The 24,607-nt window shown below is 42.8% G+C and overlaps 1 protein-coding gene across 1 annotated transcript; it reads right to left on the bottom strand.

Moving 5' to 3' along the window:
• Window positions 1-79: 79 nt before the first annotated feature.
• On the bottom strand, window positions 80-23,968 carry LOC114664764 (sphingosine kinase 1). The gene is made up of 5 exons (XM_028819013.2): window positions 23,456-23,968; window positions 1,610-1,759; window positions 1,441-1,535; window positions 1,244-1,359; window positions 80-1,164 (listed from the first exon to the last, which is right to left on the bottom strand). Exons 1-5 carry the CDS (start codon window positions 23,802-23,804, stop codon window positions 438-440), a joined length of 1,437 nt encoding a protein of 478 aa, XP_028674846.1. The 5' UTR covers window positions 23,805-23,968; the 3' UTR covers window positions 80-437.
• Window positions 23,969-24,607: the final 639 nt, after the last annotated feature.

The following is a 24,607-nucleotide window of genomic DNA, read 5'->3' as shown; positions in this document are numbered from 1 at the left end:
ACACTATATATCCTGTTATAGGGTAATGCAAGCCTGGACAAAAGTGACAATGAAGAGTGAGACAAATAAAATGCAGCGCTTAAGGTATATGGTTTATTGGTGCATTGTTCCTTGACAAGATCAAACTGTTTGGAAGGTGCTAGATTTGCATTTCCCAGGACCACCCTTTCATCACCATTCACCCTAAACTGCTTTCCGGTCAACACTGGCCATGGTGGCAGGTGGCCGGTAGCCAGTCTCCTCTATGTAACTAGAATCTAGGTTCTCCCTATTCCTCAATCCACTTGAGTTCCATTGTAAGCTAACAATCATACCAGTGGCAGGCATTGAAGATCTGACCTCAGTGTGTCTCCTAGTTAAGGAGCCGTTTTTCCATGTAGTCCTTGGTTAACCGTCCATTTTCTGTGGTGTATTCAAGTAACGATATGTTGGTGACTCTACCCTGAAATGACCCGGCCAAGCTGATGGTGGACCTGTGCCTGGATTGGGCCGCACTCCACTCGCTCCCCGTCCACAGTCATATAGCCCTTTGTTGAGTGAGGCACCAGGCGGAAGGCTCGAGTTTGAATGTACAACACATGTGGGTTCTGGACCTGCAAATGGGTACCCTTCTCCATTGCCAAAAAGAGACTCAGAAGGGCAGACCGAGAGATGCCTGCTTTTACCACTATCAGGTGGATAATACCGTCACTGAGCAAAGCGGCTGGTGCACATATGAAGTCCTCCCCAAGATGCGTTTGGCAAACGCCAAGCACCAGCACCAGCTCCTCCTCCTCTACCAATGTCCAGTGGCTAGGCACAGGTTGATCCAGTGGCACTAGCAGAGTGTCCTTTGGCCCATTTGTACCAGTGGTAAATTGCTGTGAGTTGGGGCTGCTGTCTATCTTTGCTTCTAAGGGGAGGTAGGCAACCTTACCCCGATAAACCCTGAGGGATGCTAGGCGCCATAACGTACCCAGTGTAAAGCGGGCTCCACCAATGAGACGGAGCCGCTCACTCTCTATGTCTACATCTGACACAAAGCCCCAGGACACGCTGAGGAAGGAGAAGAGGCGGTGGCCAGATACTGTGGTCACTGACATTAGATCCATTGGGGAGATCAGGCCCTTGCACAGGAGGAAGGTGCAGTTTAGCAGGAGGTTGTTACCAGTCACAGGAGGGAACCTTGGAGAGAATGAAAACAGGCATTCAGAGGAACATCAGTGCCCTCCAGACCACACCACCCAGCTCAGAGACTAAATACCTGCTATAGTTGTTAATAGATGAAGCCAGTGCATTCCCAGAACCTCCTGGAAGGATGGCCAGTGGCTTCTGGATTGCATCACGCCAATCTGCTCTCTCCATCAGCCCATTGATCACCTGCAGACACAATTATTGAAGAAGTTTTAGTTTAATGGCATATAGTAAAATCCTGAGGCATCAGCTGATATAGAAACTCACCTCAAAGATGAGGCCATCGCCCGAAAGGATCACTACAATATCCCATTGGGACAGTTCAGCTGTTCTCATGAGGTCCCTAGCGTGGTTCTGCTTGTCTGAAAACAAAGAATATATGAATGCCTGCTAATCTGCCGACATGTTTAGTTGACCCCCAGGTTTGTTCACCTACCAGTGACCAGCAGGGTGTACTGAATGTCTGCCTCCATCAGCATTTTCTTCACCTGGTTGTGGAAGATGCTCAATGCTTGTCCACTGCCACCTTGAGGGTTCACCAGTACCAGTGCCCGGCAGGGCTGTGGCAGAAGTCCATAACGGCAGCCTGTTGACAAACACAAAGCACCTGATTAGTGGGCAGTCATTGTCATCCAATCTTTTCTTGCTTAAGGGGTAGTGGGCTTCAAAAGAATCCTGAGTTCACAACAGAGAATTTAAAACATAAGACATTTGTTAAACGAGAGAAGAGCATTCAGTTCATCAGGCTTGTTTGTTTTGCTAATAGCTCAGTTGTCCTAATATCTCCTTCTGATACTTCTTAAAGGTTGTTAAGGTTTCTGCTTCAACTCCATATCTCAGTAGTTTGTAGTAATCTGGAACAACTCTTTGATAAAAGAAGTGCATCCTGGTTTCAGTCTTAAGTGCATTTCCCCTGAAAGAATTTGATGGGCTCTACTTATCAGTGCCATTGAGAATTTTAAAATTTTCATTAAAATCTTGGAGGATCATGCTAGTAACTTTATGTGGGTCATTTTCATGTTCAGTTGGACTTGAACCCAACTGGACATCTTTGGAGTCATCACCCAACCTAACAGAACTCAAGAGGATCTGCAGAGGAATGGCAGAAAATCATGTTGCATCAGACCCAAGGAGACTCCAGGCTGGAATCACTGCCAAAGGGGTTTCAAATAAGTTCTGAATAAAGGGTCAATGTAATATGTCAGGTCTATTTTAAATGCATTTTCAAAAATCTACAAAATCTGGTTTTTACTTTGTCATTCAGAGGTATTAAGATTTTTTTGATTAGGGAAAAAAATGAATGTGAATGATTTTAGTACAAAGCTGCAACACAAAAGTTAAAGGGGGCTGAAGACATTCTGAAGACACTTTATCAATCTAAGACAGTCTGTAAACCTCTCCAGGATTACGCAACATCTTTGGATTGTTTGAACAACCTAATGTTCACCAGCAGGCAGGTTGTGCTGTTCGCTGTAACAAGAGTGCTAACTTCGGTGATTTGTTTGCATTCATAAAGGCTGTATTGGATATTCTACAAAGAGAGAAAAAAAAACATGATATTTTTCCCTTCAGCAATAACCTTTTCCATGACTTGCAGCTTCTGGTCAGGTGTCTAAAATTTTTCCGGAGAAAAATCATCATGGACTGTCAAGAAGAGCCATGTTTGTGTACTGCAACATTTGAGGTAGCTAAGTGCTTTGTGCCAACCCATCTTTGGTCTGAATGGCTATTTATCTCATAACAAGAAGATAACATGAAAATGATGTGCTACTTTGCATACTACAGGAAGGACATGTTTTCTCTAGGGGACACTATAGAAGATGGCAGGTCAAGCTCTACTGAGGGTCTATGGTGATGTGCTTCCGGACAATTGGGCAGTAGACATTTCGGGTGAATTTCACGTTGCTATTTGATGTTGCGAATTACTGCCCCATCCATTTAGTTTACCTTGAATTGCACGTTTGCTGGATTTAGACCTTTTACTACACAATATGAAAAACTCTGAACACAGACAAGACAAAAGTGCTGACAACGAACGGATTGCCAGCTATCCTTCAAATGAATGGCACCCAGAATTCAACTACATGGGCTTGCTACATAAGAAGAAAGTAGCATCCACAGCAGAGGTCCACACCCAAATTGGTCACGCAACTGCTGCATTCGCTTCTGTCAAGTGGTTCCTGTGGAAGCAAACCAACATTTTCAGCAAAATCAAGCTGCGTCCTTCTGGACCCTATTCCTACTGATTCTCCTCTATGGAGTGGAAACTTGAACACAACTCAAATCAGATCTTACCAAATTGGAGGTCTTCTAAATGCACTGCCTATGCCAGATTCTCGCTTCAAGACCGCCTTTGAAATGAGGATATTCAACGCAGATGTGAACCCTGGCCAACAGTTGAGGAGCAGATTCAGAAATGACAATTATGATGGTTCAGCCACGTTTGTAGAATGGAAAACAGCTGGTTACTCCAAACACTCCTCTGGTGAAAGCAACCCATGCAGTGGAGATTCCAGCGAATAGCACCAAAGAAAACGTGGACCAAACAGGTTGAAGAAGACAAAGAATCAACAAATCACCCTTGATGGTGCCAGAACAGTAGCTGTGGACCGCCAACCATTGGCACCAACAGCAGCATACGGGCTTAGGAAATGACCTAAACCAAGAACCAGCTAGGGATCAAAGGAAAGGAAGGACAGAATATTATAGTTTGTCTCCAGTGCCCACATTGTGCCCATCACATTGAGAAGACTCCCACCTATGTGTATCACTCTTGATGTGCAGATTAGGGGAGGTTTAACCGTTGGTCACAATTCAGTTTTTGTTCAAGAGAAGTGATTTTTGGAGATGGTTTATTTAACAATATTTTGAGATGTGCCCAGCGATTCAGTAGCTCCACTAGCCAGCCAAGTGCATTGCAGGTTTTTGTTACTTGGTTTACTTGTCCAACCATAATCTTAATCATAGTGTAACCATCACTGATGTTTAATATAAAGTGACAAACCCCTCAATGGAGTGGAGCTCTGGAGGTCCGCAGCTAGAGTCTGTTGAATATTTTGTCAAAAATGCCTGTTTTGGGGATGTTGTCAGAGTACAACTGGCCGACTTGAACTGTGGATTATACACTCACTGGCCACTTTATTAAGTACACCTTGCTAGTATCGGGTTAGGCCCCCTTTTGCCTTCAGAACTGTTATATTCTTCATGGCATAGATTCAACAAGGTACTAGAAAAATTCCTCAGGGATTGTGGTCCATATTAACATGATAGCACCATACAGTTGCTGCAGATTTGTCGGCTGTGCACTCATGATGTGAATCTCCTATTCCACCACATCCCAAAGGTGCTCAATTGGATTGAGATCCAATGACTGAAGGCCATTTGAGTCCAGTAAACTCATTAGCATGTTTAAGAAACCAGTTTGAGATGATTTGAAGTAGCAATCAGAAGATGTGTACACTGCGGTCATAAAGGGATGAACATGGTCAGCAATAATACTGAGGTAGGCTGTGGCATTTAAACAATACCCAGTTTGTACTAAGGGGCCAAATTGTGCCAAGAAAATATCCCCCACACCATTACACCATCACCACCAGCCTGAACTGTTAATACAAGGCAGGATGGATCCATGCTTTCATGTTGACACCAAATTCTGATTTTACCATCCGAATGTCGCAGCAGAAATTGAGACTCATCAGACCAGACAACGTTTTTCCAATCTTTTGTTGTCCAATTTTGGTGAGCCTGTGCAAATTACAGCCTCAGTTGCCCATTCTTAGTTGACAGGGGTGGTTCCGGTGTGGTCTCCTGCTGCTGTAGCCCATCCGCTTCAAGGTTCGACATGTGCGTTCAGAGATGCTCTTCTTCATACCTCAGTTGTAACAAGTGGTCATTTGAGTTACTGTTGCCTTTTTATCAGCTCAAACCAGTCTGGCCATTCTCCTCTGACCTCTGGCATCAGCAAGGCATTTTATCCCAAAGAACTGCTGCTCACTGGACATTTTCCCTTTTTCGGACCATTTTCTGTAAACCTTAAAAATGGTTGTGCGTGAAAATCCTAGTAGATGAGCAGTTTCTGAAACACTCAGAGCTGCCTTATCTGGCACCAACAACCAGGCCACGTTCAAAGTCACTTCAATACCCTTTCTTTCCTGTTCTGATGTTTGGTTTGAACTTCAGCAGGTCATCTTGGCAATGTCTACAGGCCGAAATGCATTGAGTTGCTGTCAAGTGATTGGCTGATTAGATATTTTTGTTAACAAGCAGTTGAACAGGTGAACCTAATAAAGTGGCCAGTGCGTGTACGATAGAAAACTCCCACAATATTACATACCTTTCGACTAGTCATGATGTCTAATTACATAAGACATTTGAGTATTTTGGAGTTCCCTCCCAGTTTTGGCATTCTAGATCCAAACAATTCTCAGTTGTAGGCCCCCACTTCATGCAGGAAGTTACACTCTTACAATAAAGAATCGCAAATTATTTAGCTATTTCTGCGCAACATTCATTCACTCCTTCAGCTATTGGTTGATTGTATTATTTGCCCTGTGTGTTTATATCTTTCTTTATGTTGCTGCAGCTAAATTCTTTTAAATGTCCTCTTGAGATTAAAAAAAGTTTATCTAATCTAATCAGTAGCTTGGGTACATTTTCCAAAACTGCATCTCATTTTCACTGGTGTCCGTTTCCTCCACACTTCATGTTATTAACATGTCAGGCTCTTCGATAAGAAAAAAGGTCTTCAGCTTTCCTCTCCATCTGCTTAGTGCAGTTTACAGCTCAGGCTCTTTTTTAGTCTCATTACTTTAAAATGAAATTGGCACTACCACATCTTGCTCATCTCATTAGTAGCACCGTACATAATGAAAGGCAGAGGCATTGTGAATTTCCCCTTGGGAATTAATAAAGTATCTATCTATCTATTAAAAAGAAAAAAAAGACGTTCGGAAACACAAATGAGGTGCAGACGACCACCGTCGAAAGATGCAGAATCAATGAGGCACAGAACAGTCTTAATGATGTCTAGTTCAGCTCATTTTGAAAGTTTTCCAGAGTCATTACTGGCACATGTAGAGGACAGAAAAATTTTTACATGTGTAGGATAATCAACAATTAACACAGTCAGACTTGAATTAAATGTGCCTAAAAATGTTAGGTGAATGCCACGCCGTACACAAAATACAGTCACTCAGTCATTGTGTAACCCACTTAGTCCTGAACAGGGTCACAGGGGTCTGCTGGAGCCTATCCAAGCTAGCATAGGGCACAAGGTGGACAGGGTGCCAGTCCATCACAGGGCAGACAAACACACATTTACTTATCTGGCTGATGCCTTTATCCAAGGCGGCTTACAACATTCATGATACAATTGGCTTCATTTCTTTTAGTTTTCCAATTAGAATGCAGGCAGATCAAGTGACTTGCTCATTCATGGTCGCACAGTGTCAGTAGTGGGATTTGAACCCACAACCTCAGGGTTTGAAGTACAAATCCTTGACCACTGCACCACACTAACACAAGGGCTAAACTTGCATGTCTTTGGACAGTGGGAGCACCCAGAGGAAAAACATATACACACAATGAGAACATGCAAACTTCAAAAAGTGGGGACCTAAGACATGAACCCTGGACTCCTTACTGCAAGGAAGCAGTGCTACCACTGTGCCACCATGCTGCCACACAAAATACAGATTATATAAATTTATGTGCATAGATATAGATGGAAAAAATATACTGGAATGGCAGAAGTCTAGTTTTAGCTGTGTACCTGACCATTGGCTTTAGCTCCTCTGACCAGCAAGATGTTTTGTGCAGTCGGACATTACAACTTAAAAAATAAAAACCTAAACACTATTCGGGTGCCATTTTATCCGACACCACCCAGATGGAACAATGGCTGATCAGGGCCTTCATTCATCAGGCGTCTTAGAACTACTCCTAAAAGTCTAATAAATAAACACTTTCATAGAACTTCTCTGTAAACATTATAGGGAACGATATGGACAATTATATGTGCCAAAATTCAATACAATCCAAAGTCCGAGCAGGAAATGAGAAGTAGTTAGGAAGCATCCTACACACACGCCCAGCTAGGACTAGGAGGCCATGTTTGGCAGTGAGAGATGTCACAATTTGATGAGAAGCCAAACCACAAAATGGCACTCATGAAGACCTTTTAGTTTACTTTGAAATTATGATGATGCTTTGGTAGTTTTACCGATACTAATGCAAGGCTTCACTGCAAACATGATAATAAAAAGTCTCAATTAGCATAAGCTGCCCTAATGCAGGGTGTCCATAAGAAATGTAACAGCTGACATCATGAAGTAGAAGTACAGTTCATAAGAAACAAGGACAGTCGTGTTAAATGTTTGAAATATTAAAATGTGTGCTTCAATGAAAATGTTTCAAGTCGAAATATTCTTAATTGTAATTAAAATTGTTATATCATTTTCTAACCCATTTAAACTAGATGAGGGTCATGTAGGGGGTCGCTGGAGTCCTATCCCAGCAAACACTGGGCACAAGTAAGGAAGTCAAGTCAAGTTGGGGAACATGCACTGGTACAGTGCATTGCCACACCCACCACACGACGAAAAAGCTTGGGATTCTGGTTGGCAACCCCATAGGCAAACCCAACCTCCGGAAATGACCTCCTATCTGTTGCAGCCAGGTGTTATATGGGCAACCCCTTGGCCTGGTCCAGCCACTCAGGTCCCCAACAATGAGGTTCCTGTGAGCCGGATCACCCTCAGGAATTGCGCCACATGGCTGTAGTGCCATAACTGATGCTCCCTCACAATGCAGGTAATGTGTTCGGGATGCCATGAGCAACACAAAGTCAAACCAGCAATACCCAAGGATTTTCCAAGGAGTCCAGTCTTCGTCTCAGGTCACTGGATAGCGTCCAGGTCTCGCAACCATCTAGCAAGACAGGAAGCACCAGGACTCTAAAGACTTGGACTTTTGTCCTTTTGCAAAGATATTGGGAGGGCCACACACCCCTTTCCAGCGACCTCATGACCCCCCATCCTCTTCCAATTTCTCTACTGGCTTCATAAGAATGGTCACCAGAGACATGAATGTCACTGCCGAGGTAAGTAAACCTCTCGATGAGGTCGACACTCTCTCCGCAAACAGATACACTGCTGATGGCTGTGCCCAAGAGGTCATTAAAGGTAATGGAAAGGGCGCCAGTCCATCACAGGGTGAACACACACACATGGGCCAATTCACCTAACCTGCATGTCTTTGGACAGTGGAATGGAAACAGGAGCACCCAGAGCAAATTCACACAGACACAGGGGAGAACATGCCCTCTTCTAGAGGTCCATGGAGGGCTACAGCTCCAGCAGATGATCAAATATAACATCATATTTATAATCCCTGATCTTGGAATTAGTCTAAAACGATACCTTGCATGCTTCTGTTTGAAATTTGTCATTTGTAACCTTCTGGGAGTAGCTCTTAGAGGCCTAGGACCATTGGTAAAGAATCTACTATCTAAAACACTATCATATTAATGATCAGCAACCTCGAAATAGCAGAAAATGTCACTTCATTCCCCTATTTTACTGAGCACCATTTTTTCCAAAAGAAGTAATTTTGACCCCTCATATCTCATTAGGGGGTGAACCCCTGGGTTCAGTTGATGTGGCCTGCCTAACTTCAAGTCCTTCTGATCATTTGTGTTCCCTGTTGTCTTCTAGAATCGTGTGTCATGCCCAACCCTGTGAGTCCCCCTTATCTTCTGCAAGGTTCTGTTTATCTGATACTGCAGAAGTTTACAACAGTCTTCTTGAACCTTCATGCTTTGTGAAGACTAACACGAATATTTCAGGGGTTCATGGAATACCCATACCCATGTGATATTCCGCTGTGAATCACCCATTTAGCTGCGTCTATTTTCAGGGTAGAATATCTCTTCTGGGCGTCCATGACCACCTGTGTGTTGGTACTGTGACACGACTATTGTCTTACATGTGGTCATCTGCACTTGGGCCTGTGGTCTTGATGTGTGTGCCAACAACAACTCCAGGAAAACAAGCCATTTACATTAAAGGCAGCATGCTTTAACATTACCTCACGTAGAGTGAATGAGAAAAGTATAAATCTGTGCATGCATTGAAATGACGTTCAAATTCAATAAATACTCAGTTGTGACACACCCAAACCATGGCCACTGCAAAGCTACATTTTCCCTTTGGCCAAAAAAGAGTAATGTTACCAAAGCTGTTATTTTGGGTGACAGCACCTGGCTTTCAAGATGTAGATGGAGCGATCACGTGACATACAACAATTTAATCAATCTCTGTCCAATCAGTATACTTTCTAGAAGATCATTGTTCACCAACATTTTCAAAACATTCTGCCTTTCCTGGGATGTGCCTGCTGATCTCTGTCTGAACGCCATCTTCTGGCAGCCCCTAACGTGTCACAGTACCTCACAAGCGCTCCTAAATTCTGGTGAAGTTAGGAGAAGTTTCCTAAGTTAGGAGAAACTGATAAAATACTATTAGTGTTAATCCTAAGAGTAAGACCAAATGTGCATCACTCTGAGATTTCTGAACTGGATAGGATTGATTTCCTACTTTTGATGAATACTTCCCACCCTGTACTTTGGAAGCTCCAGATTTACACAAGTAACAAATTCATCACAAACAACACAAAGGTATGGTGACAGTCATAATTAAACATAATGAGGTACTACTTGTGAGTCCTTTACATCTCTGTGGATATAAAAAGCCTCCTTTGTAAGGGCCATAGTCTTTGTTTGACAATCACTGCAAAAATGAAGACAATGGAGCCTTCTGCTGATGTGAGAAACAAAGTAATTGAAATGCACAAGGCAGGAAATGGCTACACAAAATTATCAAAGAGTCTGAATGTCCCATTAAGCACTGTTGGATCCATCATCAGAAAGTTGAAGGTTCATCACGGCACCCAGACTCTTACTAGAACAGGCCATACCTCAAAACTAAACATCAAGAGCAAGACATTGACTGGTAGGAGAGGCAACTAAAAATCCAACCGTCACTCATTGAAGTCTGCAATGCTCTGTGATGGCACAGGGGTCCACAAATTCAAGAGCTCTCCATAAAACAGGCTTCTATGGTAGGGGAGCAAGAACGAAGTCATGCCTTAAGAAGATCCATATAAAAGCAAGTATGGCATTTGCTACAAAGCATGAGAAGTCCCAGTTAAGATGTGCATGAATTTGTTCCAGTCTGCTGTGAACCTACGGCTTGGGAGAAGATTAATCTTTCAGCATGACAACAGCCCTCAGCATAGGGCCAAAGTGACACTGGAATGGCTCAGAAACAGAAAGATGAATATTTTGGAATGGCCAAGTCAAAGCCCTGAACTTAACTTCTGTGGCACGGTTTGAAAACTGCTGTTCAGGGGCATCATCCCACCACTTTAGAGAGAAGAATGAGGAAGAAATCACTCCTGAGTAATGTGCAAAACTGGGACCTGCTTACCCCAAAAGAATGAAAGGTGTTGTTGCAGCAAAAGGCTTCTCAACAAAATATTAAGGTGTAGGGCTTGAATACTTAAAACAAACACTAACTTTGGAGTTTTTCTTCTTCAATTAAATATCTACAGGGAATGATTTATTTTGACTTTGGAAATGTATTGTTACAGCATAAGAGTTCACATTAAAACTACTGAAAATATAAATATACAAATCTTTTGTCATACAGAAAAACATGATGACTTTCATGGTAGTGATGTGTCGTTCGCGAACGAGCCGGCTCTAAGAGCCGATGCTTTGAAGCGAACGAGAGGAGCTGATGCCCGTCGAGCAGAGCCGAAGCTTCAGCCGCTCCTTCTCAGCTCTGCTGAAAATCCATTCGGCAGGGGCGGGACTTTACTTATATGGGCACACAGAACATTGGCTCATAATGCCGGCTCGTTCAAGAACAACACATCGGACTAGGATCGTACCATTATGTGAAAGAAGGAAGGGGGGCAGACGCTCCGAAGATAGCGAGTGTTGGTACAGGCCAGGTACAAAGAGCGACACTGTCGCTCTGTGTACCTGTCGCTGCGACAGACGAGGAGCCAGATTTAAATGCAAGCGCATCGTGAAGAAAAAAAGAAGAGTGAAGAAATGAGTGAAAGCCGAAAAAGAAGCAGCATCTGGCTGCATTTCAGTGATATTGGAGACTGCAAAGCTAAGTGCAGAATTTGTAATATGAAAATATCCGTTAGAGCAGGGTCAACAACAAACCTGCACAGACATATAAGAACCACCCACTCATCCGTGCAACTGGAGGAGAGCGTGCCCTCTCTCCTGCCATCCACTGACCCTGGAAAAGAGCCAAGTACTTCTGCTGCAGCATCCACTGTCTTACCGAAAACTGCAGGTATAACACGGTCTTCAGTTCAAACCAAAATAAGCACATTTATTCCAAAACAAATGACGCCAAACAAACAAATAAGTGTCGATGAGGAGCTGGCTAAAATGATAGCTGGCGACTTTCAACCATTTTCCATTGTGGAGGACAGAGGATTTACAACTTTTGTACAGGCATTAAACCCCATGTATGTTCTCCCTAGCAGAAAAAACTTTGTCCCAAACAATTATTCCATAACTATATATCCGAGGATGGATTACAACACTGTGCTTTCAGAAACCACTGCTCTGGAAAAAAGGTAGCATTTAATGACAACAGAGCTGTGGATGAGGCATTTCAAAAAATAAGTGCAGCAGCAGCAAGATGCAACCCTAGCAGCCTGTCTGCTCCTCCATCAGAGGGCCAAGAGGAAGAAATTGGAGTAGGGCCGTGTTCACAGGAACCACAAGCTTCTGCTGTGTGGAGGCTCTTTGACGAAAGAGCAACAGGAGACACTGCAAGTAGAAATCCCACAGCTGATGCTATGCTGGAGTTGAGGTCCTATCTTGAGGAGCCCCTCATCCAAAGAGCTGAAGACCCACTGAGCTGGTGGAAGGCCAAGGCTGCAGTCTACCCATGCCTGGTTAAGGTAATGGTAGGAAGACTTTGCATTGTCGCTACATCGGTCCCCTCAGAAAGACTTCTCAAAAACAGGACAAATAATCACGGAGAGGAGAAATCGCATCAGCCCATCTAAGCTGAGGCATCTGGCATTTCTGAATGCCAACCTGGCCTAAAAACTTTTATTCAAAGAGTCATAGTGTGGTGTTGTTGTTGTTGAGTTTGGCCTTTATTTAATTTGTTTGCTGTGGTTTTGTGTTAAGTTGTTCATTTAAAGCTTTTATTAAAATGTTAAACAATAGTAACTGTGTATTTATTGTAATGAAAAAATGCATAACAATACGTAATGTCTGAAAACAATGAATAAGAAATTGCTTATACACAAACCATTCATAATTGCTTAATTAGGCTAAAATATAAGCATCCAAATGATACTAAACGAAGAGCCATTCGGGAGCCGTAAGAGCCGGCTCTTTAAAGGGAGCCGATCCAAAAGAGCCGAAGCTTTGAAAAGAGCCGGAGTTCCCATCACTAAAATGCAGAAGTGTGAAAAAGGCTCGACGGCTGGCCAGCCCAGTTTCATGTTTCCAAAGTATCGCGAGTTTCTGATAGCCAATAGCGCGCTTCCTGCGCGCGCGCCGCTGCCCCGTTGATTTACTGGTACACACAGTTAGGTGTCATACTCATAAGGCGCGAACCAGTCGCGGAACTTTCAATCTGTCCGCATGCATAAAACAACTTGCCCCCATGTTGACCAGTCCATTTTAAAACGGAGAAACGTTCTGTACGATTTCGACCAGGAATTCATGTATAGTTTAACGTTTACCTTGAGCGCGGTTGCTTGAACTTGTGTATTTTGCATATTTTCGTTGTATATATTGCATATGTTCTGAGAGCTGCTCGGATGTCCAATGCAAGTGAGTGAAGTGGCGGGCAGAGCGCGCGTGGACAAACCGCTTACCCCGCAGCGCCGTCTCCTGCTGCTTTAGGTAAGTAAACTAAAAGAGGCCAAAAAAGTAACTTCACTGGAAATAAATGGAAGGAAAAAGCAATTATGTGATCACTAAACTAATATGTGCAGATTATTATTGTAAAGAACCGACAATTTCAATATGCAGGTAAACGGTGTTTGAATAAGTTAATAACACGGGGAAGGCGCGGCCGTCCTACTGGACAAAAATGGATAGTGGCGTCGGTGGGTGGGGGTCTTCAGTGGCTCAAGCCCCTGATCTTCAAGGCCCAGATATACAGTGCATCCGGAAAGGTATTCACAGCGTATCACTTTTTCCACATTTTGTTATGTTACAGCCTTATTCCAAAATGGATCAAATTCATTTTTTCCTTAGAATTCTACACAACACACCCCATAATGACAATGTGAAAAAAGTTTACTTGAGATTGTTGCAAATATATTAAAAATAAAAAATTGAGAAAGCACATGTACATAAGTATTCACAGCCTTTGCCATGAAGCTCAAAATTGAGCTCAGGTGCATCCGGTTTCCCCTGATCATCCTTAAGATGTTTCTGCAGCTTAATTGGAGTCCACCTGTGGTAAATTCAGTTGACTGGACATGATTTGGAAAGGCACACACCTGTCTATATAAGGTCCCACAGTTGACAGTTCATGTCACAGCACAAACCAAGCATGAAGTCAAAGGAATTGTCTGTAGACCTCCGAGACAGGATTGTCTCGAGGCACAAATCTGGGAAAGGTTACAGAAAAATTTCTGCTGCTTTGAAGGTCCCAATGAGCACAGTGACCTCCATCATCCGTAAGGGAAAGAAGTTCGAAACCACCAGGACTCTTCCTAGAGCTGGCCGGCCATCTAAACTGAGCGATTGGGGGAGAAGGGCCTTAGTCAGGGAGGTGACCAAGAACCCGATGGTCACTCTGTCAGAGGTCCTCTGTGGAGAGAGGAGAACCTTCCAGAAGGACAACCATCTCTGCAGCAATTCACCAATCAGGCCTGTATGGTAGAGTGGCCAGACGGAAGCCACTCCTTAGTAAAAGGCACATGGCAGCCCACCTGGAGTTTGCCAAAATTCACCTGAAGGACTCTCAGACCATGAGAAAGAAAATTCTCTGGCCAAGATATCAAAGGAGTGGCTTCAGGACAACTCTGTGAATGTCCTTGAGTGGCCCAGCCAGAGCCCAGACTTGAATCCGATTGAACATCTCTGGAGAGATCTTAAAATGGTTGTGCACCGACGCTTCCCATCCAACCTGATGGAGCTTGAGAGGTGCTGCAAAGAGGAATGGGTGAAACTGGCCAAGGATAGGTGTGCCAAGCTTGTGGCTTCATATTCAAAAAGACTTGAGGCTGTAATTGCTGCCAAAGGGGCATCGACAAAGTATTGAGCAAAGGCTGTGAATACTTATGTACATGGGATTTCTCAGTTTTTTTATTTTTAACAAATTTGCAAAAATCTCAAGTAAACTTTTTTCACATTGTCATTATGGGGTGTTGTGTGTAGAATTCTGAGGAAAAAAATTAATTTAATCCATTTTGGAATAAGGCTGTAACATAACAAAATGTGGAAAAAGTGATACACTGTGAATACTTTCCGGATGCACTGTACATAGAGAATTGCGGCAAGCCTCTGATCTTCTTGCCCATCGTGTACCATTTATACTCCTGTTATACAATACAGTAAATTAGTTTCTTTTCAAGTTCTTACTTATTTATGTACTTAATGGATTTCTGTGTTTTAACAAGTATTAATTGCTAGATGGGGAACATATTTCAGTTCCTTTCCTCCTGTCATAGGGTAGCACTGATACTTATTTTGTGCTAGTATTGTTGATTTTGTATTAATAGAGATTTTGCAGTTGCTAATTACTGGATAATACTCTATTGGGTATACTTTTAAAAAGTGTTATGTTTAAGAAAATTGAACAACAGTTAGTCACAGATCCTTTACCACTTACATTAAATCGATGCCATTATCAAGTCACTTGAATTGCAGTCTGCTGCGTATGAAAGCCATTGAGCCACCACACGCTTATTTGTGTTCTGCTTTTAACTCCACTGTAAAGTGCTGTTAAAAAGCACGTATTTATTGTCTGCTTGAAACTGCATTCTGTTATCGCTATTACTTTTGAATATGACTCATTGTTACAAAACTATTTAATAGACAATAATGTAATATCTGACTCTTGGGTGATGTAAATAAAAAATGTGAAACGCTCCAGCTTTGATATCACTTAGTCATCGAACACACCTGAATGTTACACCATACATTGCCTAACTTGTTTTTTTTTTTCCCTTCTTTTGTGATACATAAAACAGGAGACATAAGTCAGATGAGTCTCTCTTCTATTTGCGAGGTCCAAAATGTACACTTCTACAGCTGCATTACATGCGTTGGACTTCATTGGTAATCAGCTCTCCCGCACACAGAGTCCATGCACGCCTACAACTGACATTTTCATTTATTTGCATAGCAAATGCTTTTATCCAAAGTGACTTACAAATAAGGTTACCATAGGCGAGTAAACATCAGTCTGGGGGACTGTATGGGAACAAGTCTAACAGAATAAGGTCATAGAATTAATTGAGGTGCTCAGAACAAAACAGAAATGAGTTAGGTTTCAAGACCTAACAGCTAATACAATCAGCTAGACAGAAATTCACTTATTTCAATTCAATTCAATTTTATTTGTCATTTAGCAGAACATCCAAGATGTGCTGCAGAACGAAAATACGATGCACAAGACATTAATAAAAAACACATAGTTAAAATCAGCCTACAATAAAATACTAAAATGCTTCATTTAAAAGACGAACGGCAGTAGGAAAAAAACTATTTTTAAACCTGGTAGTTCTACATTTCAGGCTGTGGTACCTTCTGCTTGAGGGCATGAGGGAAAAGAGTTCAGAGGCAGGATAAGTAGGGTCTCTAGAAATCCGCACAGCTCTGGCCAGACAGCGTTGTTTTGCCAAATCTTGTACATTTGGCAACGGGGCTCCAATGATCCTCTCCGCAGCCCTCACCACTTTCCTCAGTGCTTTTCAGTCCGAAGCGCTGCAGCTGTCCTGCCACAGAGAGCTGCTGCTGGTTAGCACGCTTTCTATGGTCCCTCTGTAAAAAGTGGTGAGGACTGACTTACTGAGATGGGCCCTCTTATTGCTGCATTCATGTGCGCTCTGCATTTTCAGAGCACTAACTTGTGCTGCTTCACCTTCCCACTTAAGTGCTTTCACATGAATTTCCAATCGAACTTAACAGAAAAATGTTACACGGCTGTTGATTTCTTACTATCTACAAAAAACAAAAAAAGAGCAAACTAAATGTATTAAAGGAGTATTACTTAACTCCAAATGTAATTCGGCCACAAAACTTGCATTTCTGTCTGACCATGACCAGGTTATACAGGTGCTGGTCATAAAATTAGAATATCATGACAAAGTTGATTTATTTCAGTAATTCCATTCAAAAAGTGAAACTTGTATATTAGATTCATTCATTACACACAGACTGATGTATTTCAAATGTTTATTTCTTTTAATGTTGATGATTATAACTGACAACTAATGAAAGTCCCAAATTCAGTATGTTCAGTTGAACAAGAGACAGAGTCCGAAGCGTCTCGCCTGGGCTAAAGACAAAAAGGACTGGACTGCTGCTGAGTGGTCCAAAGTTATGTTCTCTGATGAAAGTAAATTTTGCATTTCCTTTGGAAATCAAGGTCCCAGAGTCTGGAGAGGCACAGAATCCACATTGCGTGAGGTCCAGTGTAAAGTTTCCAAAGTCAGTGATGGTTTCGGGTGCCCTGTCATCTGCTGGTGTTGGTCCATTGTGTTTTCTGAGGTCCAAGGTCAACGCAGCCATCTACCAAGAACTTTTAGAGCACTTCATGCTTCCTGCTGCTGACGGACTTTATGGAGATGCAGATTTCATTTTCCAACCTGCACACAGTGCCAAAGCTACCAGTACCTGGTTTAAGGACCATGGTATCCCTGTTCTTGATTGGCCAGCAAACTCGCCTGACCTTAACCCCAGAGAAAATCTATGGGGTATTGTGAAGAGGAAGATGCAATACGCCAGACCCAACAATTCAGAAGAGCTGAAGGCCACTATCAGAGCAACATGGACTCTCATAACACCTGAGCAGTGCCACAGACTGATCGACTCCATGCCACGCCGCATTCCTGCAGTAATCCAGGCCAAAGGAGCCCCAACTAAATATTGAGTGCTGTACATGCTCATACTTTTCATGTTCATACCTTTCAGTTGGCCAACATTTCTAAAAATCCTTTTTTTGCATTGGTCTTAATTGATATTCTAATTTTCCGAGATACAGAATTTGGGACTTTCATTAGTTGTCAGTTATAATCATCAACATTAAAAGAAATAAACATTTGAAATACATCAGTCTGTGTGTAATGAATGAATCTAATCTACAAGTTTCACTTTTTGAATGGAATTACTGAAATCAATCAACTTTGTCATGATATTCTAATTTTATGACCAGCACCTGTATATTTTTATTTTATACAATTGATTAAGATGAAAGGGCAGGCTTATGTCACAACTCAGGTAGCTAATTTTCTTCAAATTGTCTGATTTGGAGCTCTGAATTTGTAGTTAGTTCATGTGGAATTTACAGCATTAATTCTTGTATTTCTGCGGTGGGTTGGCACCCTGCCCAGGATTGGTTCCCTGCCTTGTGCCCTGTGTTGGCTGGGATTGGCTCCAGCAGACCCCCGTGACCCTGTGTTCGGATTCAGCGGGTTGGAAAATGGATGGATGGATGGATTCTTGTATTTACTGTCTGCCCAATAGAAAGTGAATGCGGCATTTTGTCAAATTGAATTGCAGGAGACACCAAACTACATGACTGCTTCTGCTTGCTAAGATCATGTAAATGAAATGTATGACTGAAAATCACTGAAAGAAGGCAAGTAGTGTGACGTGACATTAAAGCCGGTGTCATATTACATGACCTCTAGTCAGTGGGTATGTCAAACTTGATGACTGATGTTGCTGATCTCATCACCTGAAGCTGTCAGATTACATGACTTGCTATTGCAGGGGATGTCAAATTTTGTATCTACATGATGACTTTCCAGTACAGTTTGACATTTCCAAACTATTGCATGCTCACTGCATTCTGACAGCCAATAACATGCTACCTGATGAAGCCTGGAATGTTTTCCAGGTATGGAGAGTTCAACCACAACCTCATTCTCTTTTTTTTCCCCCCATTCAGTTGTATGTTTTTGAGGTGCAAAACAATTGCATACATTATTCCTCATGCCTGCATTATATGGATTGAACTGTCAACTCTCTTATGGACACAGAGCCCACCTATATGACCAGTTTGATTCTGTCAGGAGAGGAGGTTTTCAGACTTGTTGGAGTTGCTGTGTGTGCCACACTACATGACTAGTAAGTAAAGCCTGTCACTGAAAATAGCTGAAATAGTCAAGTAATGCAACATTGATTTATGGGAGCCACTTATCCGGCCTTTAAAAGCGAATGTAAGTAATTGTACCACAGCCCTGTGATGGTCTTCTCACTGTCAGGAATCAGAAGTGGATTAAGGGGCTCAGAGAATTTAGTATAAATTCAAGGCAGGTTCTCCTTCCTCAGGCCTGACAATGCTGAAGTCGGCTCCAACCTGGCCATAACCTGAATTAAATGGGGGAAATTGTACTACAGCTCTGTAGCGTAGAGCACACTGGAATGATGTTAATCAAGGAAAGGAGCTATATATAAAAGGTTAATTGACTGGAGAAAAAAAAACAATTTACATGCAAAGCAATCACAAAGACTGGCCAGTCTCCCCTTTTCATTTTTTAATTTCTCTTTTGAGCCTACCATGTTGGTCATCCATCTAAGTCAGAGTTTCACAGTACTCTTTGATAAGGTGCCATATGAGAGGCTGGGCATCAAATTAAAAGAAGTGGGAGTTCAGGGTGATATTTTTAGATAGGTGCAGAATTGGCTCAGACACAGGAAGCAGAGGGTGATGGTGCGAGGACCCTCATCAGAACTGGCCGATGTTAAGAGTGGTGTTCCACAGGGGTCAGTACTAGGGCCACTGCTATTTTTAATATATTATATATATATATAAAATATATATATATATATATATATATATATATATATATATAAATATATATATAAATAAATGATTTAGATAGGAATATAAGGAACGAGCTGGTTAAGTTTGCAGATGATACCAAGAAAGGTGGATTAGCAGATAATTTGGAAACCATTATATCATTACAGAAGGACTTGGATAGCATACAAGCTTGGGCAGATTTGTGGCAGATGAAATTTAATGTCAGTAAATGTAAAGTATTACACATAGGAAGTAAAAATGTTAGGTTTGAATACACAATGGGTGGTCAGAAAATTGAGAGTACACCTTATGTGAAGGATTTAGGAGTCATAGTGGACTCTAAGCTATCGACATCCAGGTAGTGTTCAGAAGCCATTAAGAAGGCTAACAGAATGTCAGGTTATATAGCACGGTGTGTGCAGTACAAGTCCAAGGAGGTTCTGCTCAACCTTTATAATGCACTGGTGAGGCCTCATCTTAAGTACTGTATGCAGTTTTGCTCTCCAGGCTACAAAAAGGACATAGCAGCACTGGAAAAGGTCCAGAGAAGAGCAACTAGGCTGATTCCAGGGCTACAGGGGTTGAATTATGAGGAAAGATTAAAAGAGCTGAGCCTTTACAGTTTAAGCAAAAGACGATTAAGAGGTGACATGACTGAAGTGTTTAAAATTATGAAGGGAATTAGTCCAGTGGATCGAGACTGTTGTTTTAAAATGAGTTCATCAAGAACATGGGGACACAGTTGGAAACTTGTTAAGGGTAAATTTTGCACAAACATTAGGAAGTTTTTCTTTACACAAAAAATGATACACACTTGGAATAAGCTACCAAGTAGTGTGGTAGACAGTAAGACTTTGGGGACTTTCAAAACTCGACTTGATGTTTTTTTGGAAGAAATAAGTGGATAGGACTGGCGAGCTTTGTTGGGCTGAATGGCCTGTTCTCGTCTAGAGTGTCCTATTGTTCTCTGTAAACTGGACAACAAATATGCGCTTCACCTTGAATCTGCTTAATCCAGATCGGAGTTTTGAAGCAGAGTGGTCATTTAAGGTAAGGGTGTTTCGAGGTAAGGTAGTTCTACTCACTGGTCATGGCACCAGAGTGTGGCAGCATGTTTCATGTTGATTAGTACATGCAAGTAAGAATATCTGTACACTTTGGAATGGTACCCTGTCCAGGGATGGTTCCTGCCTCAAACCTGAAGCTTGTTGAGATGGACTCCAGCTCTACCACAACCCCGCTAGGGGTGAAGTGGTTGTGGAAGATGGATAACAATAATGAATCCACATTCTTAAAAACATTGGTTCTTTAATGACACTTTATGGTTCTTTACTGGGTTGTGTGGTTCCTCGTAGAACCCTTGCTTGACAAACCATCATTTCATTCTGGAATGGGCTCTTTGCATATGAAATTGGTTCTTTGTGCTTTGAAAAATTTCCTAATATGTACAAAAAAAATCTTCAAAGTATGGTACGCTGCAGGACACTTACCAGATTAAGACAATTTGGACATAGCCTGCCTTACTGGACTTATGCAGCAAGAGTCCTTTCAAAAATCACAACTTGTTGGTATTTCACAAATCTGTTTTTTTTTTTATTGTATGGAGCCATTTATCTAAATAAATAAAGGTTCTTTCCGGAACCTTCATGTGGATGGGTCTTTTGGGAACCAAAAATTGTTCCCTTATAACATTTCTCTGGAGGACCACCCTAGCACCTTTATTTTTAAGAGTGTATAAGCTGACAAACACTTTCCAATGAGCAATGGTCAGGAACCAACCGTGCTCCAGGTGCCATTCTATGGCAGTGCCCATTCACATACTAATTTGCCCTCACACAGCCAGTTCAGAACTGCCAATTAACCTCACTGGCACATTTTGAAACCTCATGCAAACCTGCATTTAACAACCAAAGATCCTGGATCCATGAGACAGGATAAATGAGGAAGTCAAGCAGACACGGGTACAAGGACAGATGGTCCTGGACTTAATGACATTTCTCCAGAAACAGAGTGTGTCTCAGCTGGCGCTTCTTCTTTTCCTGTCCCCTTCTTGGATTTCACTAGTATGCTCAATGTAATCATAAACTGAGAATGACCCTTATGTTTCAAATTACACTATTTGATTTCCAAAGAATGTTTTTTTTTCCGTTTACAACAAATGTATTGCGTACTGTAGATGTTTGTTTTTGCACACATCCACCGGCCAGCACTGAGTAAGAATAAATTGAACTGAAAGTGCTAACAGCTCACTCAGTATGATTTGCAATTCGTCAATTTCGTCATTAAATTCTTTAAAAAGACGTATGAGAAGAGCACGGCTGGTTTCCCGTCAGACAAAAACGACCGAGTTGCACAACGTGGATCCGTAAGAAGAGATTTAGGGGGCGGTCTGTTGATCCTCATAACCGCGCCCGCTCTCGCTTGTCGGTTTCCAAGGGGATCGCGGGACGCACCATTATAAAGGCGGGGAGGCTGCCCTCGAAGCTTCAATTAGAGTCCATTAACACCTAAACGTTTTTACCCGAACGCTCCAAACCCGCTTATAAAGTTATGTGTCAATTTCCAATGAAACTATTCACACCTCCACGTTTTACCAGCGAAGTGTTTTGAAATTTCCTGCATGCAGCAGATTTCGAGCATTTTCAGTTAAACACTTGTTCCATTGTAATCAATGGTAACGCTCGTAAAGCGCTGGTATTAAAAACACACATAACAAAGAGAGTTTTTCCAGGAAGTAACTGCCTCTTTCTGGATGAACCAGGAATGAAGCAGCTCATGGAAACTTATAAAAGAAAAATGTCGATGTAGCGTGCTTTGGTCGTTTAATGACAGATATTAAGGAACAGATTTAGGTACGCACTTAGCTTGCAAACAAGTGTCAATAAATGAATCAGTTATAGGTATACATTTCGATTTAATCAAGTTTAAGTTTAGTACGGATGTTTTAATATACTGTATAGGCAGAGTAGTAGCGCATGCTCTGACCGTGCTTTTCTGGATTTATCAGAAATATTGAGTGTGATTTCTGTATCAATGACTTTTGTTAACAAAATCCTTCCAAACTGTTCAGCAAATAACTTAGCATTGGCAGCACTGTGAGTGAAGGGGTGTGGCTAGGACTGGTGACGTGTATAGGAGGCGTGTACCGCTCATCAAGCGTGCAAGTCCTAAGAATGACTGCAGGTAAGAAGTCATGTGCGCATATCATCAGCCGAGTTCTAGTGCATGTTTGATTCGGTGATCAACCCCGGTTGCGTTTCATTTTTGCAATGTTTTTTTCATGAAATGTTCCAGTTTTTACACAAACTCACAGCTTTGGTTCGTGCATTCGTTCGGGTAATTCTCAGCCCGCGATACGTGTATGAGCTGCGACAGCCTGGCAACCTGTCCAGAGCAGATTCTAACCAATGCCGTTGGGTCCGGATCACTACATCTACTCTGAATAAAGCGTTTTCTGAAAAGGGATGGATGAATAACTAAGCGGAGTCCACTGTTATTTCGGGAAATCGCCTCGGTAGTGGCACCCGAGATTGACTGTCCAGATCCAGCGACAAGCGACATGTACGCTACTGACAGACAGGACAGACCGGCTAAACCGGTGATACCTGAGCCGGTATGGACGGGTGAGCCGCAGCTTTAAAAAATGAGCCCGAGGCTCCGCGGTCATGCAAAGGGGGTTTAGTGTTTGAACACTTATTGATCATCAAAATCAAAGCGTAATGGTGGTTTTCGGTATTAAAAAAAATCAATCGGCTTTGTGTATCCAGCAAAGGATTCTTCATATTTGATATAAATATTTAAAATTTCTACTGAAAGTTCGGATACTGATCGCAAATCTTGGAAGTCTGAGTGACAGACTGAGTCTTTGGGACGAGATCGGCGTTCGAGATACCGGTCTTACGCTGCGGCGCTTGTGTCCCCGACCGACAGTAGGTGCAGAGACGGAATTTGGGGAAGAAGAAGAGGGTTTTTGAACTTTCCTGTTTGTTTAGTTGACCTGGATACGAAATGCAGTTTTGCGTCCGTAGTTGAAACAGGTGAACAAAGCTGTTCACGAAGCCGTACGGATGGCTCCATTAAGTTCGGAATTTCGGAGCCCAACCCAGGATCGGGTTATAAACCGAATCCAAAGGGGCCGACGTGCAGTCACGCCATCCTGCGTGTAGCAAACACCGACGTGGACGTCGCGCTGCTTCCATATCTCACCCAGAATCAGAGCCCAGCCAGATCCCCGATATACTGACCGTCCTGCGCCGGCAGCTCATGTCTGCTTCGCTCTCTCACCATCCATGCCCAGCGTCGTGCCATCTCGTCGTTCTCAGCTTTGAACCTGAGTACCAGTCTCTGTCGTGCCGTCCCGGCTTGCGGCCAGCTTTTGCCGAACGGGTAGAAATAGACCGACAGTTCGTGGCCAGTAACCTGGCACCCAATGCAGTCAACGAGCTGCATGACCTCCCGAGACTGATAGCCCGAGCGCTGGACGTTCATCTCACGGGCGCTCAGGGTTACGACACACCGCCGGCCCGACCGCAGTGGGTCATCGAAGTCCCCGAGGACCGGCGTCCCAAATTCCCCGTCCGCCTGTTCCCCCATCTGCACTGAACTACTCGCTAATGAGGCACTTGACCGGGCGAGTCACCCGCTTCGCTCCGCCCTGTCACATCCCATCCCGTCTACACAGCACAGACAAGCAGTCAGGCAGCTGCGATCTCATTCATATAGCGCCATTAACATAAATGAGAAGCACCAACTGAAAACGCTGAAGTCTCTGAGGTTTCGCAAGCTTTAATTGCCTCAAGTGTGACGGCGGGCTGCGCACGTGGCAATGACTCAAATCCTGGGGGTCTAAGGCGCACGTTTGGGATGAGCTCAGAGTCTGGAGCCGTCGTCCTGGGACTGAAGTTTAATGTCCCAAATATGCAGTCTGGGACCCCCGTGAAGGCGTGGGCCTTCTGTTAACAGTTCATGCTCCGTGCTACATGAGATCATGGACCGTGCCGCATCTGTTTGGAATGAATGAAATGCAAGCCTTTACTGCAAGTCACTAAGTCTTCTCCGGACTCCTGCAGTAAAGCAGGAGGTAAAGACATCAACCAAAAATACATGCATTTTAACTCCTGTTGCTCCAAATGGTGGCTGGACAGGGCAACAGTTCATCGCACACACCCACACCTGCAATGGGGCCAATTTGGAAACCTCCCAGTCAACCCCAATTACCCAGATGAAGGTTCACAGAGATAATAATAATAATAATAAATTTGAACATGCAAGCTCCACACGGACAACATGATGCCATATTTCAACCCAGGATGCTTCATGGTGCTTAAGAAATACACTGATCAGCCACAACATTAAAACTGGCTGTCTAAAATTGTGAAGGCCCGTTTTGTGCCACC

This window comes from Erpetoichthys calabaricus, chromosome 14 (genome assembly GCF_900747795.2).
Source record: "Erpetoichthys calabaricus chromosome 14, fErpCal1.3, whole genome shotgun sequence".
Taxonomy (NCBI): domain Eukaryota; kingdom Metazoa; phylum Chordata; class Cladistia; order Polypteriformes; family Polypteridae; genus Erpetoichthys; species Erpetoichthys calabaricus.
Note: the sequence above shows the minus strand (reverse complement) of the source record. Positions and strands in the feature narration are given on the sequence as shown.

What these genes read in the sequence shown, in the direction of transcription:
- LOC114664764 (XM_028819013.2), bottom strand. Translation starts at nt 23,804, where the DNA reads ATGGGGGAACAGGCGGACGGGGAATTTGGGACGCCGGTCCTCGGGGAC. An exon ending in GCGATGGCCTCATCTTTGAG is followed by an intron (nt 1,360 to 1,440) that starts GTGAGTTTCTAT and finishes TTGTGTCTGCAG; the next exon opens with GTGATCAATGGGCTGATGGA. An exon ending in TCTATTAACAACTATAGCAG is followed by an intron (nt 1,165 to 1,243) that starts GTATTTAGTCTC and finishes ATTCTCTCCAAG; the next exon opens with GTTCCCTCCTGTGACTGGTA.